This window comes from Rana temporaria, chromosome 6 (genome assembly GCF_905171775.1).
Source record: "Rana temporaria chromosome 6, aRanTem1.1, whole genome shotgun sequence".
NCBI classification, from domain to species: domain Eukaryota; kingdom Metazoa; phylum Chordata; class Amphibia; order Anura; family Ranidae; genus Rana; species Rana temporaria.
The window spans coordinates 104,919,011-104,935,658 of NC_053494.1; the positions used below are offsets into that span (position 1 = coordinate 104,919,011).

At 42.0% G+C, this 16,648-nt stretch overlaps 1 protein-coding gene across 5 annotated transcripts in view; it reads right to left on the minus strand.

Moving 5' to 3' along the window:
• The window catches only part of TNRC18 (trinucleotide repeat containing 18), a 366,965-nt gene that overhangs the window by 73,631 nt on the left and 276,686 nt on the right, over positions 1-16,648 (minus strand). For all 5 annotated transcript variants that reach the window (XM_040357106.1, XM_040357109.1, XM_040357105.1 and 2 more), the window contains 3 exons: positions 13,445-13,586; positions 4,641-4,758; positions 4,483-4,558 (listed from right to left, as the gene is read on the minus strand). In XM_040357106.1, coding sequence (XP_040213040.1) covers positions 4,483-4,558; positions 4,641-4,758; positions 13,445-13,586 — 336 coding nt within the window. The remainder of the gene's footprint in view (positions 1-4,482; positions 4,559-4,640; positions 4,759-13,444; positions 13,587-16,648) is intronic.

Here is a 16,648-nt window from a genome sequence, read left to right on the forward strand (position 1 = left end):
GACTGCAGTAAGGTAAAGGAAGCTATTTAGCGGAATTTTTTTTTTTTCCTTTAGTGACCCTTTAAGCGTGCCTGAGGAGATAAGAACATTGGATAATCCAGGGCTTTTCTATCTCCTGTTCCAAGCCAACAAGATATCTTGTTGTAGTGACCTGGAATGGAACTGGGCATAGGACATTGTCTCGAATGAGGCTACCATCCTCCCTAATAGACTCGTACAGAGTTGTCTGGTGTCCCTTATCCCACACCCCTGAGTCTTCAGGGTACAGATCCTTGCAGATGGCAAGAACACTCTTGCCTGGACTGTATCTAGGATCAGGCCTAAATACTTTTCGGTATTTATGATCCAGCCTAAGCTTGTGTGTGTTATTCTCTGTTCTAGAGCATGTAGTGAGGGATCTCTGAGCAGGAGGTCATCCATATACCCGAGCACCAGGATCCCTTGGGCACTTAAAATACCCAGTACTAAACTCAAGGCCCTGAAGTACCTGGGGATTTACCTCACCCCAAAATGTACCACCCTTTACCAGGAAAATCCCCCCCCCCTTCCGCTTCATTAGAGCCCTCCTACTGCAGTGGAAAAAACATCAAATTTCCCTACTGGGGCGGGTAGCCTCTATAAAGATGACAGTCTTCCCAAAACTACTGTACCTGTTCCAAACTCTCCCTATCCCTGTACCCTATGGACACTTGAGAAAACTTTAGACTGACTTGCTCAAATATAACTGGAATTACAAAAGGCTCAGTATTACAGGCGGCGCGATCGGACGGGGGTCTGGCCTAACCTAACCTTATTAAATACTATCAGGCGGCCCAGCTGCGGCAATAACATCTTGGTTTACCCGCTCCTATAATAAATGGACAGAAATTGAAAAGCTGTGGCTCGCCCCAGTACACCCAAACAATCTACTTTGGAGTGCAAACGCGGAGGTAGACCCTGAACGTCTGTTGGGCCCTATGACCCAACTTCGGCAGTTATAGCACAAGCTGGCACGCCAACATAAGCTGTCCTCTGACAGCTCGCTCCGGACCTCATTTGCCTGCAATCCAAAGGTGCCAGATAGCCTTACCCACGAATGTGATGACTTCTTACTTTCTAACATTCGCATCCCCCCAAGCCTATATACGTTCAGGAAGAAACTGAAGACCTATTCTGCCAAGCATTTCAATCCTAGGCCAATTTTTTCTACTTTCATCTACTTGCTGATTTCTAGCCTTTCTTCTCCCTCCTTTTTTATTTATGCTTCCCTCGCCAGAACATCCAGGCTTTTTTGTCACAAAGTGCTTTGGCACCACCGACTGGTGGTATATGTGCGCTTCCCAAACAAATAGTAATAAATAAATAAATAAAATGTCCTCGCCATGGACTACACAAAATCGTTTTCACTTTGGGGATCTGGTGGACCCCGGACTCGCAAACTGCTGCCTTTTGCCGACTTACAGGCCAAATTTGATCTGCCACGTCAGGAGTTCTATGGGTATCTCCAAATACACCATTACGCCTTGACTTTTGCACCACACCTGCAATTTTCCCCTCCGACCCCCTTTGAAAAACTAGTATTGGCGGGTTCTACCCAGAAGGGCTTGATATCTGACATATACAAAATACTAAAGGCATGGCTCATGGAAATGGTGGGAAAGCACACCTATATGATTAAATGGGAAAAGGCTCTTGGCGAGGAGATCCCTATGGAACAATGGCGGGTGATCTGGGCTCAGGCGGCAAAAAGCTTGATCTGTATGCTTTACAAGGAAAATAGCTATAAAATCCTCTACTTCTTGTAGATGACCCCAGATGTACTCCACGCCATTTATCCTACTAGCTCCAATCGTTGCTGGTGCTGCCTTGGGGCTAGGGGGACCCTCCTCCATATCTACTGGAGCTGCCCACTGATCGCTCCTTTCTGGAACTCGGTCCAGTAGTTGCTGGTCCGCCTTCTTGATAGGACGATTCCTGTCACTCCAAAACTCTTCCTCCTGGGCACTAAATTGGAAACGCTGCTCCCAGAGTGCCCTACATGCCAGAATCAAAGATGTGGAAATGATGGAGAAAATGACCGCTAGAATACAGAACAGACTGAGGGCCCATGATACAATCTGGGAGCTGTGGCACTGCCGGGAGGACCCTCCCTGATCAGGTAGTGGAGGCAATCTGATGACTTCTTACTTTCTTTTCCCCCTTTCTCTTTTCTTTTTTTTTCACTGTGAGTCCCCTAGTGACTTCTACTTTAGATTGTGCAAAGTTAATATATTTAGTTGATAATAATGGCAATGCACTTACAATGTTCTATTAGCATAAGATAGGTAATCACTGTCACTGTATGCAGGGACACTGCCTGATCTAAATGATAGTATGACAGCTTGTGTTGTGTGCCGTTTCAGTAACCATGTAATGCACTGCATACGTGTCTGTCAAAAAATGAATAAATAAAATAAAATTGTTATTTTGAAAAAACAAAGACCCAGTACTGGTGCTAAGACCTTTGTGAACACCCGGGGGGGGGCTGTAGCAAGCCCAAAGGGTAGAGTCATGAACTGAAAGTGACGTTCCTCTACTGCAAACCGCAGGAACCTCTGATAAGATTGAAAGATAGGAACTTGTAGATACGCGTCCTTTATGTCGATGGAGGCTAGAAAGTCTCCCATTTGGAGTGAGGCTACTACTGAGTGAACAGATTCCATCTGAAAGGACTTAAACCAATATCTACTGATCAGGGATCTTAGGTCCAAGATGGGCCTTATAAAAAGGTTTGAGTAAAACCCTGTGCCCCTTCGGGTACAGGAACCTCTACAATAACTCCTTGATGGACTAAATGATATAGTGCCTGAAGTAATAAGTCTCCTTTTGGAGGATCCAAAGGAATGTTGGATCTTAAAAACCTCTGAGGGGGAAACCCCCTGCAACTCCAGCTTGTAACCGCGGGATATAGTTGAGGTGAACCATTGGTCCTGAACTATTGTTCTCCAATGTCCGCAAAGTGGTGCAGCCTTCTGGGCGTGGCCGCATTCACGCATGACGCAAATCTTTGTGTGCCAAATAAGGCTACTGCGCCAGTGCGTTGAAGCCATGTGCGCCGTGGGTGCCAGCAAACACTAGTAAGTGTAGCGGCCCCCTTACGAATGCACGTGCGCCATGGCTGCCAGACAACTGTTGAGTATAGCGGCACTCTTGGGAATACACATGAGCGCTAGTTGTCAAACAAATAAACTGATACGTTTCAGCGGTGCTTTTGCAAATGCACATGTGCCATGATGACTTTTTTAAATGCATGTGCGCCCTGGTAAAACCAAGGCAAATGGCGCAGCGTTGTGCGCCATTATCAGGAAAAAACAGCCAGACACAAGTAACAAGGTACACTTTGCAAACACCCACTAGCCCAAAAGAAAAACCTGTATGGTCACCACACACAGGTGTCAAGCCTCTAGCTAGCTTGACTGTTTGTTACAACCACTGGGACACCCCACTATATATATATATATAAAAATATAAAGGTTTCACCTACCCATACAGGCACAACAGGCACAAGGCAGCTTAGAAACTAAGAGCCCAATCTTCACCCATCATGGCGGGTTCCTGCCACTTGAGGACCTTCAAGGACTGGGTACCCTTTTCATATTTAGGGTCCACTCCCTTGGACCTGTACAGCACCCTGCAGGAATGCCTTAGCGCTGTAGTGTCCAGGATTTCAGTTCGCAGTGTCCAGGGTCACATTACAGGCAAAACCTTGCAGGATCTTGAGTCTTCTTTGTGAGGCACAGGTACCATTTATCTAAGCCATGGGTCTTCAAACTACGGCCCCCCAGTTGTTCAGGAACTACAATTCCCATCATGCCCAGTCATGTCTGTGAATGTCAGTCTGTTACAATGCCTCATGGGATGTGTAGTTCTACAACAGCTGGAGGGCCGTAGTTTGAGGGTCCCTGATCTAAGCTGTAAAGCCTGTGTCAAAGGGGTCCGAACAGTCAATCCCTTGATTAATTTTGGAACCGTTTGTGGGAATAGAGACCTGGAGCTCAGCGAGCTCAAACAAACGTGCCATCCACCTTGTAGACACTGGTAAAAAAAACTTCCTGTATGGGAGGGGTTATATAGGGGATCACTTCCTTGGTCTACCAGTGTCCATTCACCTGATGATGGAGTATAACCCAGCAGGTAATGAATATTAGCCTGACTCTGTGTCTCATGATGTATGAAAAAGAAATAAAGGCCATTTTAGCTCTGAGATGCATAAAAGTCCATATTCTTCACTCAAATGTTAACATTTCCTATGGGAAACGTTTATGATAAAAGCATCAATGCTGGCATTGATAGTGGTTTGTCTTTTATACTGATCCACATGTATGCAAGTATGAAATGTCCTAATTTGCATACTTGTTATAAATTGGCATGAAAAATCAGCAATGACAGCATATTAATGGTTTGATATTGCCCTCTGAATATTCTTAAATTTCTGCCCATCAGAGTTTAGTCTCAATAACTCACAGCTTCTTGCAACAGCTGCTCCTGGCAGTAAATATGTGGACGGTTTCCTCTCTCACCCTCTACCACCACACGATATCTGGGAAACAGTCAGAAAAGAAAAATATTTAGGATACCAACACTGTAACAAGAATTTTGCTTAGTATGGTCTGTTTACTTACATATCTGGGGAGTGAACAGTTTGTACATGGCCTGCATAAAGTAGCTTGTCATCCATTGGAATCAGAACTCGCAACCCATCTTTTAGTTCATCCTTGTCTATGATGCAAGAGCGTGGGGCTGCAAAAATCAAAATTTAAGATGGATGTATTTACACTGGTTAGAAGAAACTTGTACTAAGATGCATATGGAGGCAACCAGTGGCTTCTAAAAATGCTAGTTATGGTAATGCATGCTTCTTTAACGGAACAAACATGCATATATAACTCCACTGCATACTGGCTCTGGGGCAGTTACCACCCTCAGCCGATTCCACAGAAGGGGCTTTAAATACCTTATTCGGCATGCACAATAATCCTACCAGCTGTGACTCCTAGTAACGAACTTCCTTGGACACCATCAGCCAAGGCCAGAGATAGAGAGGAGTTTATTTACAATTTTTTAGGATCAATTTATCACTAGAACATTTTTTAATTTTTATTGCATACATGTAAAAATCTGCAGAACATTATATATTTTTTCAAACAGAGGACCTTTAGAATAAAAAGATAGTTGTTGCAAATTTTTATGTTGCATGATATTTGAGCAACTGTTTATTAAATGCCTATTTTTAGGAAAAAATATAACACAAATACATTTTTAGTGCAAACACAGACAATAGAATACTTTTTTATTTTTTTGGTAAAGTTTAAAAGAAGGTGTTGCATTGAGTAAACAAATATAAAAGTACTACAATTGTAAACACTTGCGATATCGCAAAAAAACGACAGTAAAAATTTCCATAGGTGATGCTTTATAAGCCTTTACAACTCATCAGTTTAACGTTAAAGTGGTTGTAAAGCCACTATGTGTTATTATTGCAATCCACTGTGTCACATTAAATTATGTGCCCAGTGTATGTGTTTTTTTTTCTAAATATGCCGCTGTATACATTATTTCATAGCGCTGCTCACGTGACTGCTTGCCACTCTCCTCTCCCAAGCTGAAAACTACAGCAAGAGGGGCTGAGAATCCCCACCGACGTCAGCCGGGAGGAGAGCGGCGGGCAGTCACGTGAGCGTATGAAATAAGGTATACATCGGTATATTTTTGACACTAGCTGGTGGGCAGGGGGGAGAGAGGGAGCAAGGAGAGACAGTGAAATGAAAGAGGGACGTAAACGGAGCATGGTATAATGGCTCAGCAGCCATGATTAACGTGGTCAGTTTACAGAGGGGAGAGCAGAACCAGGCAGGATCAACCAGGTATTTTAGATGATACAAGGGGGCAAATTACACAGCACAAGCACAGTTCTGTTATTCATGCTTTACCTAGATCGTTGTTTTTTTTAGGGCTACAAGCACTTTACCTGTCAGCCCTGGTTCTAGAATTATTGCTGTGACTTTGTTTGCGGCGATACCTCACATGTGTGGTATAGACGCAGATTACATACAAGTGTGCACCCTGTGCATTTGTATGCATTGTGGTGGGAGTGTCATGGTCTGGGGCTGCATGAGTGCTGCTGACACTGGAGAGATACAGTTCATTGAGGAAACCATGAATGCCAACATGTACTGTCACATACTGAAGCAGAGCATGATCCCCCTCCCTTTGGAAACTGGGCTGCAGGACAGTATTCCAATATGATAACGACCCTAAACACATCTCCAAGATGACCACTGCTTTGTTTAAGAAACTGAGGGTAAAGGTGATGGACTGGCCAAGCATGTCTCCAGACCTAAACCCTATTGAGCATCTGTGGGGCATCCTCAAACGGAATGTGAAGGAACGCAAGGTCTCTAACATCCATCAGCTCAGTGATGATGTCATGGAGGAGTGGAAGAGGACTCCAGGGGCAACCTTTGAAGCTCTGGTGAACTCCATGCCCAAAAAGGTTAAGGCAGTGGTGGAAAATCATGGCGGCCACACAAAATATTTACACTTTAGGCCCAATTTGGAAATTTTCACTTAGGGGTGTGCTCACTTTTGTTGCCAGCAGTTTGGACAATAATGACTGTTATTTAGAGGGGACAGCAAATTTACACTGTTATACAAGCTGTACATTCACTGCTTTACAAAAAGTGTTATTTTTTCAGTGTTGTCACATGAAAAGATATAATAAAAAATTTACAAGAATGTGAGATACTGTGTGTAATAGATACAGTGCCTTGCGAAAGTATTCGGCCCCCTTGAACTTTGCGACCTTTTGCCACATTTCAGGCTTCAAACATAAAGATATAAAACAATTTTTTTTGAAGAATCAACAAGTGGGACACAATCATGAAGTGGAACAAAATGTATTGGATATTTCAAACTTTTAAAAAAAATAAAAAACTGAAAAATTGGGCGTGCAAGATTATTCATCCCCTTTACTTTCAGTGCAGCAAACTCTCTCCAGAAGTTCAGTGAGGATCTCCGAATGATCCAATGTTGACCTAAATGACTAATTATTTGTAATGTGTAATCAAGTCTCCGTATAAATGCACCTGCACTGTGACAGTCTCAGAGGTCCGTTTAAAGCGCAGAGAGCATCATGAAGAACAAGGAACACACCAGGCAGGTACGATATACTGTTGTGGAGAAGTTTAAAGCCGGATTTGGATACAAAAAGATTTCCCAAGCTTTAAACATCCCAAGGAGCACTGTGCAAGCGATAATATTGAAATGGGAGTATCAGACCACTGCAAATCTACGAAGACCTGTCCGTCCCTCTAAACTTTCAGCTCATACAAGGAGAAGACTGATCAAAGATGCAGCCAAGAGGCTCATGATCACTCTGGACGAACTGCAGAGATCTACAGCTGAGGTGGGAGACTCTGTCCATAGGACAACAATCAGTCGTATACTGCACAAATCTGGCCTTTATGGAAGAGTGGCAAGAAGAAAGCCATTTCTTAAAGATATCCATAAAAGGTGTCATTTAAAGTTTGCCACAAGCCACCTGGGAGACACACCAAACATGTGGAAGAAGGTGCTCTGTCTGGTCAGATGAAACCAAAATCAAACTTTTTGGCAACAATGCAAAACGTTATGTTTGGCGTAAAAGCAACACAGCTCATCACCCTGAACACACCATCCCCACTGTCAAACATGGTGGTGGCAGCATCATGGTTTGGGCCTGATTTTCTTCAGCAGGAACAGGGAAGATGGTTAAAATTGATGGGAAGATGGATGGAGCCAAATACAGGACCATTCTGGAAGAAAACCTGATAGAGTCTGCAAAAGACCTGAGACTGGGACGGAGATTTGTCTTCCAACAAGACAATGATCCAAAACATAAAGCAAAATCTTCAATGGAATGGTTCACAAATAAACATATCCAGGTGTTAGAATGGCCAAGTCAAAGTCCAGACCTGAATCCAATCGAGAATCTGTGGAAAGAACTGAAAACTGCTGTTCACAAACGCTCTCCATTCAACCTCACTGAGCTCGAGCTGTTTTGCAAGGAGGAATGGGCAAAAATTTCAGTCTCTCGATGTGCAAAACTGATAGAGACATACCCCAAGCGACTTACAGCTGTAATCGCAGCAAAAGGTGGCGCTACAAAGTATTAACTTAAGGGGGCTGAATAATTTTGCACGCCCAATTTTTCAGTTTTTTATTTTTTAAAAAGTTTGAAATATCCAATAAATTTCGTTCCACTTCATGATTGGATCATTGTCTTGTTGGAAGACAAATCTCCGTCCCAGTCTCAGGTCTTTTCCAGACTGCATCAGGTTTTCTTCCAGAATGGTCCTGTATTTGGCTCCATCCATCTTCCCAACAATTTTAACCATCTTCCTTGTCCCTGCTGAAGAAAAGCAGGCCCAAACCATGATGCTGCCACCACCATGTTTGACAGTGGGGATGGTGTGTTCAGGGTAATGAGCTGTGTTGCTTTTACGCCAAACATAACGTTTTGCATTGTTGCCAAAAAGTTTGATTTTGGTTTCATCTGACCAGAGCACCTTCTTCCACATGTTTGGTGTGTCTCCCAGGTGGCTTGTGGCAAACTTTAAACGACACTTTTTATGGATATCTTTAAGAAATGGCTTTCTTCTTGCCACTCTTCCATAAAGGCCAGATTTGTGCAGTATACGACTGATTGTTGTCCTATGGACAGAGTCTCCCACCTCAGCTGTAGATCTCTGCAGTTCATCCAGAGTGATCATGGGCCTCTTGGCTGCATCTCTGATCAGTCTTCTCCTTGTATGAGCTGAAAGTTTAGAGGGACGGTCAGGTCTTCGTAGATTTGCAGTGGTCTGATACTCCTTCCATTTCAATATTATCGCTTGCACAGTGCTCCTTGGGATGTTTAAAGCTTGGGAAATCTTTTTGTATCCAAATCCGGCTTTAAACTTCTACACAACAGTATCTCGGACCTGCCTGGTGTGTTCCTTGTTCATGATGCTCTCTGCGCTTTAAACGGACCTCTGAGACTATCACAGTGCAGGTGCATTTATACAGAGACTTGATTACACACGGGTGGATTCTATTTATCATCATTAGTCATTTAGGTAAACATTGGATCATTCAGAGATCCTCACTGAACTTCTGGAGAGAGTTTGCTGCACTGAAAGTAAAGGGGCTGAATAATTTTGCACGCCCAATTTTTCAGTTTTTTATTTGTTAAAAAAGTTTGAAATATCCAATAAATTTCGTTCCACTTCATGATTGTGTCCCACTTGTTGTTGATTCTTCAAAAAAAATTACAGTTTTATATCTTTATGTTTGAAGCCTGAAATGTGGCAAAAGGTCGCAAAGTTCAAGGGGGCCGAATACTTTCGCAAGGCACTGTATATATCTCTATTTCTATCTAATCTATACATAGATATATCTATCTATATATACCTATATATCTACAGTATACACACACACATTTATAAATATTTGTAAACAAACATCTTAAAATGTATTAAAACATGGACGGGGTCAGTAGAGCAGTGGACAGTGTCAGTAGGGCAGAGGACGGTGTCAGTACTTTATTATTTTTATTTTATGGAGACATGCTTGGCCAATTCATCACCCTCAGCTTCTTTAGCAAGGCAGTGATCATGGAGGCCCCTGCCTGATCCAGAAAAAAAAGTTATAGAACCAAAAGGTCCCAGCTGGGAACTAGGTATGTACTCCTGAAAACACTAGGCAGAATAACTGGATTGCCTATAGCAGAGAGGGGGTTTATACCAGGTGGAACTGCCCATAGGCAGTACCGAGTTATTTTACTGCCTAGTATCCTACTCCTGTAGGTGACGCTAAAAACCCTATGGTCAAGATTTAGAAGAGCTGTGTCAGTCAATGAATGTAAATTAAGTCATTGTCACTTTCAGTTTCATAACAAAGGGGGTGAATACAGTATTGCACCTGCCAATTATCAGTTTTTACATTTCTGAATAATAGTCTTATGTATATATTTTTCTAATTTTACTTCACCAACTTAGACTATTGTGTTCTGATCCATCACATATAATTCAGATTAAAAAAACATTGAACTAAAGGCTGTAATGTAACAAAATAGGTAAAAAGTCAAGGAGGGTGAACACTTTTGCAAGGCACTGTATTTTTATTGCTGGGCCCATGGAATTATTGTGCATACACCCAAAGGTATTTAAAGAGTCCCTTCTTTGCCCCAGGGCTACCAGACCTGGTATAGGAGGGTTGGTCTTACTTCCATATTAGCAGCCCTATAATGCATACCTTAAAGGATGTCACGTAAGGGAAAATAGGATTTCTTGTACTCGTCATACAAAATTATTTCTCTGCACTAATTGAAGTATACAGCAAAGATCTGTAGATGTTGACCAGTGTGTCTTACTGCCATCAGCTGGAGTAGGTCACTATGTATGAAACAAAGAAACATGCTAGCGGCAGCCCTGCATGTGGCTAACCCACTGTTTGATAACAGCCTTATTTAGTACCAAGCAGATAAAAAGTGGTAAAGGTATAAATCAGTGGTTCTCAACCTTTTAGTGCCGTGACCCCTTGATAAAATTTCCCAAGTTGTGGGGACCCCTAACAGTAAAATAATTTTCGTAGCATGGGTTGTCAGCACCCAAGGCAAGACAAGTAATTTGCACCTCTAACCCACGGAAATTTAGCGCTCCCTGAGTCCCCTCCAATTATACAGTATTAAAACCCCTTATGGTACATTTTAGGATGTACCACTCTATCTCTTTGTTCTCCTCGTTTTCCCTTTTATCTCTCTATCCTAATTTCTTGTTTTTTTCCCCCATCCCTCTCTCTAGCGGTCTTTCTTGTTTTTTCTCTTATTCTATCTCTCCCTTTTTCTTTCTTCCTCCCCCTCTTTTCCTCTCCCTTCCATGTATTCTCTATTTTAATTCCTTCTCTTACTCCTTGGTGGAGGGGGAACGGGATGAGTGGCAGTGCTGGGGGGGAGTTCTGATCAGCCAACTTAGGTGCACTTGATCATGGTCATCTGCTGATCTGAGAACTGTAGTGGGGACGTTTAATGGCAACTCTAATCACAGGTAGTGTCACCCAGTGTGTCTCTGACTTTGTGGTGTCTCGTAGCAGTGACACCTATGCTGAAATCAGGAGATAGGGTCTCCTCCAGCCCTTCCCACTTCACAATCTTCACCAGTCAGCGGACCTCTAGCCTCTGCCCCCCAGCCATGCCGTGAAATTAATGGGTGCGAAGAGGCTGAGTGGGCGGCGTGTGCTCCAGGAACAGCCCTGCTGAGCAGCTGCAAGAAGGCTGGGAGAGTGGTGAGGGCTTTAGGAACAGCCCAGGATCTGGTGACCCCTGGCAAATCATCATTTGACCCCGAGGGGTTTCCGACCCCCAGGTTGAGAACCACTGGTATAAATGAAAGACCAAATAGTCACTTTACAAACTTGAGAAAATTAATCCTGAAATAACTGACAAAAATAGGGGGCTGCAGACCCTGAAGAGAATAATATTGAATTATAATCTATCAAACCCTCCTGGAGATCATTGCAAAAGAGGGCCATCTGTGATTATGAAAAGAGAATCAGTCCTAAGAAATGTCACCGTAGCATCAGGAAACATCCTGATCACCCATACCACATCCAAACAATCTACTGCCAGGGTCGGCAACCTGTCAATCACGATCTACCCATCAACTGTGGGCAGATTGGAGAGCTGGAGGCAACACAGTACTGGGCAGGGGGCGGAGTAAAGCTGCCGCAGTTAACCTTTAAAGCCAACAAGCAAGTGATTGGCTGCAAGGACGCAAGTGGTTAGTTGCGCCAAAAACGTGTATTGTCAGCACAGTACCTATGAAAGTGTGCATAAAAGCATTACGGTATACTTTATGTACAGTGAATGTTATATTATATATCATTATCAATATCACATAGGTTAGATACAGCTGATCTCTTTAACCTTTAGCTGCCAATGACGTACTACATGTCATGATATTGAAAAGGTTTAAAGAAGCCCATGGCGATTAAATATAAGAGTTATTGGGAAACATGGAATGAGTATATATATGCTCCTAACTTTAATTTCTTTATCTATCCTTCAATTCTCCCATTGACTTTGCCTGTGATACTAAACTCAAATTATTTTCTGAACTCTTGAGTCAGGTCACCCTTACGTATTCATAAATATGGCTATCCAAATGCTAAGGCTGACCATAAATGGATAATATTTCCACGTAAGCATGGTGGATGGAGGAATCCTCCCCAATGCGCTATTGTATTCTGACAGCTGGGACTACACTGGTCAGCGCTGCAGTCGATTGGCTTCAGTCACTAATTGAATGAAAATTTTCTAACAGTCCAATTAGATAGAATTCTGTCGAGCAGGAATGGACATCGGTTATTTAAAATTCGTCTGGTTTCAGTCCATCTATGTCCAGCTTAAAAGCATTGGTGTAGTTAGTGATAATCAATACCACCACCGCTCCATGCTTGTCTGCATGTCAATTATTAAATCTTTTGTTTGTCGCTCCTAGACAGATTTATTTTCCCTAATTTAGGATCCGATTCTACTCTTCAGGATAATGTTATTAAATCCTTTACTATTAATTTCTGAAAAATATCCAATATCCCAATTATGAACTGGATAAAAATCGGATTTTGAGGTTACTTTTCTAATCACTGCAAGTCTTCACTCCTTGTGTATAGATTTATTCTTCTAAACTTCACTTTACATTTTAAAAGTCTTAAAATAAATAAAAATGATGTGTGGGTGCAAAATGTAAAACCTTTTATAGTAAACCTAATTCATGATAGAGAAGGAGGAGTGAAAGAGGATAGAAGTATATATACACACACATGAATGGTAACCACTCCCACTAACCTCTTAAATTACATACTTTAAAGGGATACATATACTGTACTGTTAATAAACCCCCTCCCCTTTTCTTTCTTAGCGCTTTATATTTCTTTATATACATTTTTTGGTCTTGCCATTAGAATAGAAACTAAGAATAGCAATGATATAACAGAGGACGATGTTCTAAGCATTTATTATCATTCAATGGTCTTAGAATAATAATAATAGGTGATTTTCTGTCCTGTTTACGATCAAGGGCTTCTTTTAGGATGCGGGTGAGAACAGGGGTATATTTGTGGGGCTATCGCATATAAAAATGTAGATTTGTACACTAAAGCTCCAGCAGGAGCAAAACATATTAGGGGAGGATGTGAGTGGGGTGTGTGTCACTGCTCTCAGAATCAAGTGTTTGTACACAAAGGGTCAGCGGTGTTCGGTTTCACTACTTTCATATGAAAGCATTGCGGGGATGTGGTGGGACTATGGAACCACAATGTTCTGGTGGTTTTAAATGATCTTAAGTCCATAATGCACACAATATTTCCTAATAGATAGATGCAACAGAATACAGGGTTTTGTTTTTCTTACCAGGAGTAATTGGCCGTTCAGGATGCGAAGGCATAGGACAATTCTCATTTTCCGAAAAACTACTGTCCTGACTTGGCTCAAAATCCTCCTCTGCTGCCATGCTCTCCATTAGTTTACTTACAGCTCCACATTTCCCATGATTCTAAAAATAAATGAAAGAAAAAAAAACATCCAAAATCAGTAATAAAGTATCTAAACCCAAGGAAAAACAAGTAATATAGTGCAGCTTACCAGTCCTTGGATGTGGTGGCTGCAATTATTTTTCCTTTTTTCCCCCCAGACTTTTTCCCTATTATATTCCTTAGGCCAACTCACCAATAACAAACCTTTTTATACGGTTACAATGCTTGATTACTGTATTTTATGGAAGAGCAGTGTTGTCACCCTACGACAGAATGATGTTCTGCTAAAACAGCCGCTAATGCGCCGGTCGTTTTTGCAATGCTTCAGGAATGGGAGGCAGTTTTCAGGCGCTACAGCGCCTGAAAACAACCTCAGTGTGAAAGAGGTCTTACTTGCAGGAGGTATTCTATCATTTAGAAGAGAACTGGGAAGGGCTTATTAGACTGCTTGTGGTGACACTGCATAATGCACAGGAACTTGCAAGCTAACTTAATTTATGGCACAATCAATATGTATTCAACAATCAACAAGGCATGTAATCAATAAGGCATTTAAGCATACCAAAACACATTCAATTGTATATTTAACAGACAAACAATGCAAATAAAAAGTTCAAAGTTGGGGTTTACAAACACTTTAACTTCAGATAAAGCAGTGTTTGCAAATCTGTCCTCCAATCCCACCAAAATCCCCACTGATGAGATTTGAAGGCAAAAAAAAAAAACTGAGCCGAGTTACTTGGATAAACCTGCAGCAGCTATCCAAACCTTTGTATCTTGGTCAAATGCTAGGCCATCCGACACTTCCGGGTGTCAGGGTTTACGGAAAAACATTTCTATTGCCCCAGCTACAATGGCCAATATGCAAGAAGGGGGAAAGGGAGGACAAGTTTTGCATTATAAGGGCTATAAGTGAAATGTTTATATATAAACATATTTGAATGCAAGTGGCCATTTGTATTATTTAAATTATTACTGCTTTTAAACAATATCTTTAGCACAATAAAAGTAGTTTGAACTTACCTGTAAATTCTATATCTTGGATTACAGTACCCAACCAACATAGTCATACACAGCATGGGTTATATGCATGTACCTTCAGGTGATTGGACACCCCTGGGGTGCCTCCCCTATAACCCCACTCTGCGAATCCTACGTTTTGTAACAAGCAATGCAGAGTAACCCAAGGAAAGTAAGGGAGGGCCTGTGTCCTGTGCTTTACTCCAATATATGGAGATATATTGTTCTCAGGTGGAACGCTGAAACCACCTTTGGAAAAAAGGATGGTCTTGAGCATGATCGTTATGATTTATGAGGAAAGGCTCTTTATAGGCAAGGGCTGCCAGTTCAGAAACACATCTGACAGATATGCTAGCTACCATATAAATGCAAGTTTTCTGGCAAAAACCTCCAGGATTCAAAGAGTGGCTTTTGCAAGAAGATAAAACAAATTAAGGTTCCAGAGAAGCACATGGAGTGCTGCAAGGGGAGCCTGGTATGAGAAACCCCTTAAACAAGGGAGTTAAAAGCCAAAGACCTTACAAAGAAGATGAATTGGTTTGACATTTGCCCACCAGCAACATACCCGCACATCGCTAGACTTCAAGTGGTTATCCTGGGATGATGCCTGCAGCTGCACAGGTATAGTTTTTTTTGTAAAGCCGAAGGTTGGCTCTTTTGTAAAAGCAATCCTAGTGGCTAACTAGATACTGGATTGCTTTTACAAGCAGTGGGATCTCCTGTCCCACTGGGAGTCCTGGTCAACCAGCTGGCGCTTCCGCCAGCTGATCATAGAGCCCAGAGACCTGATAGGTTTTGTTAGGCTCTATGATATAGTAACTCAGAAGCGATGATGTCACATCACTTCCAGGCTACCCGGATGTAAATGCCATTTAAAAAAATCAAAAGCATTTGATCTCACCCATCTCGGTATGATCAAATGCTTTTAAGTTCAGAAGAGGGTTTTCGGGTCTTATATCTGTCACATGCCAATTGCTGTCACAGGGGATGTTTACATTCCTTGTGACAGCAATAAAAGTCCCCCCTTGCGCAAAGGTGAACTCATGGGCCAGTCCCGCAAGCACGCAAACAGCGGTCTTCACACTCGCGAGGTATCACCTATGAATGGTAAAATGTATGTAAAATGGAAAAATGTAGGTTTGTTGCCATTGTACAGGTGTGTGCAATTTTAAAGCGTGTTTGGGATCTATTTATAGTGTAACATCATCTTTTATATTTTACCGTAAATGGGGTTATACATTGTTTTTTTGCATTAAAATTGAAAATAATAAATGTTTTTTTCTCCCCACAAAAGTTGTGTTTAAAAAAACGCTGCGCAAATACAGTGCAACATAAACAATTGCAAAACCACCATTTTATTCTAAAGGGCCTCTGCTTAAAAAATAAATAAAAAATGATATATATCTATAGATATATATCTGTATATAAAATGTTTGGGGGTTCTAGGTAATTTTCTAGCAAAAAACACACAGATTTTTACCTGTAAAACAAAAGTGTCAGAAAAGGGCCTGGAGGTCAAGTAGTTAAAAGGGTGCTCACAGCTAAGAGCCCATTCACACCTAGGCGTTTTGTCGCCTGTAGCGCGACGCTCACAAACGCCAGAGGGACCAAAATACATGAAAGTCTATGGGGATGGAAACGCCAGAGGGACCAAAATACATGAAAGTCTATGGGGATGGTTCACATCTGAACGCTGATGCGCCTGACGCCCATCGCCTGTAGCCAAAAAAAGTTCCGGACCCTTTTTTGTTGCGCGTATCGGGCGGTTTGGGCGTATTTGAGCGTTTCCATTTCCCATAGAAAGTAATGGAAACGCTCGATTCAAGCGACTTGCGCGACAACGGGCGTTTGCTACGGGCGTTTCGTCGCTTTAATCAATAGAACTTGTCGCCCATGCAGAAGATTAAAAAAATCTACCAACATAGCAACAAGTGATGAAAAGATGATAGTTTTTCCTATTGGCTAAAATAAAAAACGTCAAAGTACAAAAACGTCGGACAACGCTGTATGCAAACGCGCAAATAAGCATGAATACGCGCGACCGACGCTTAGGTGTGAATGC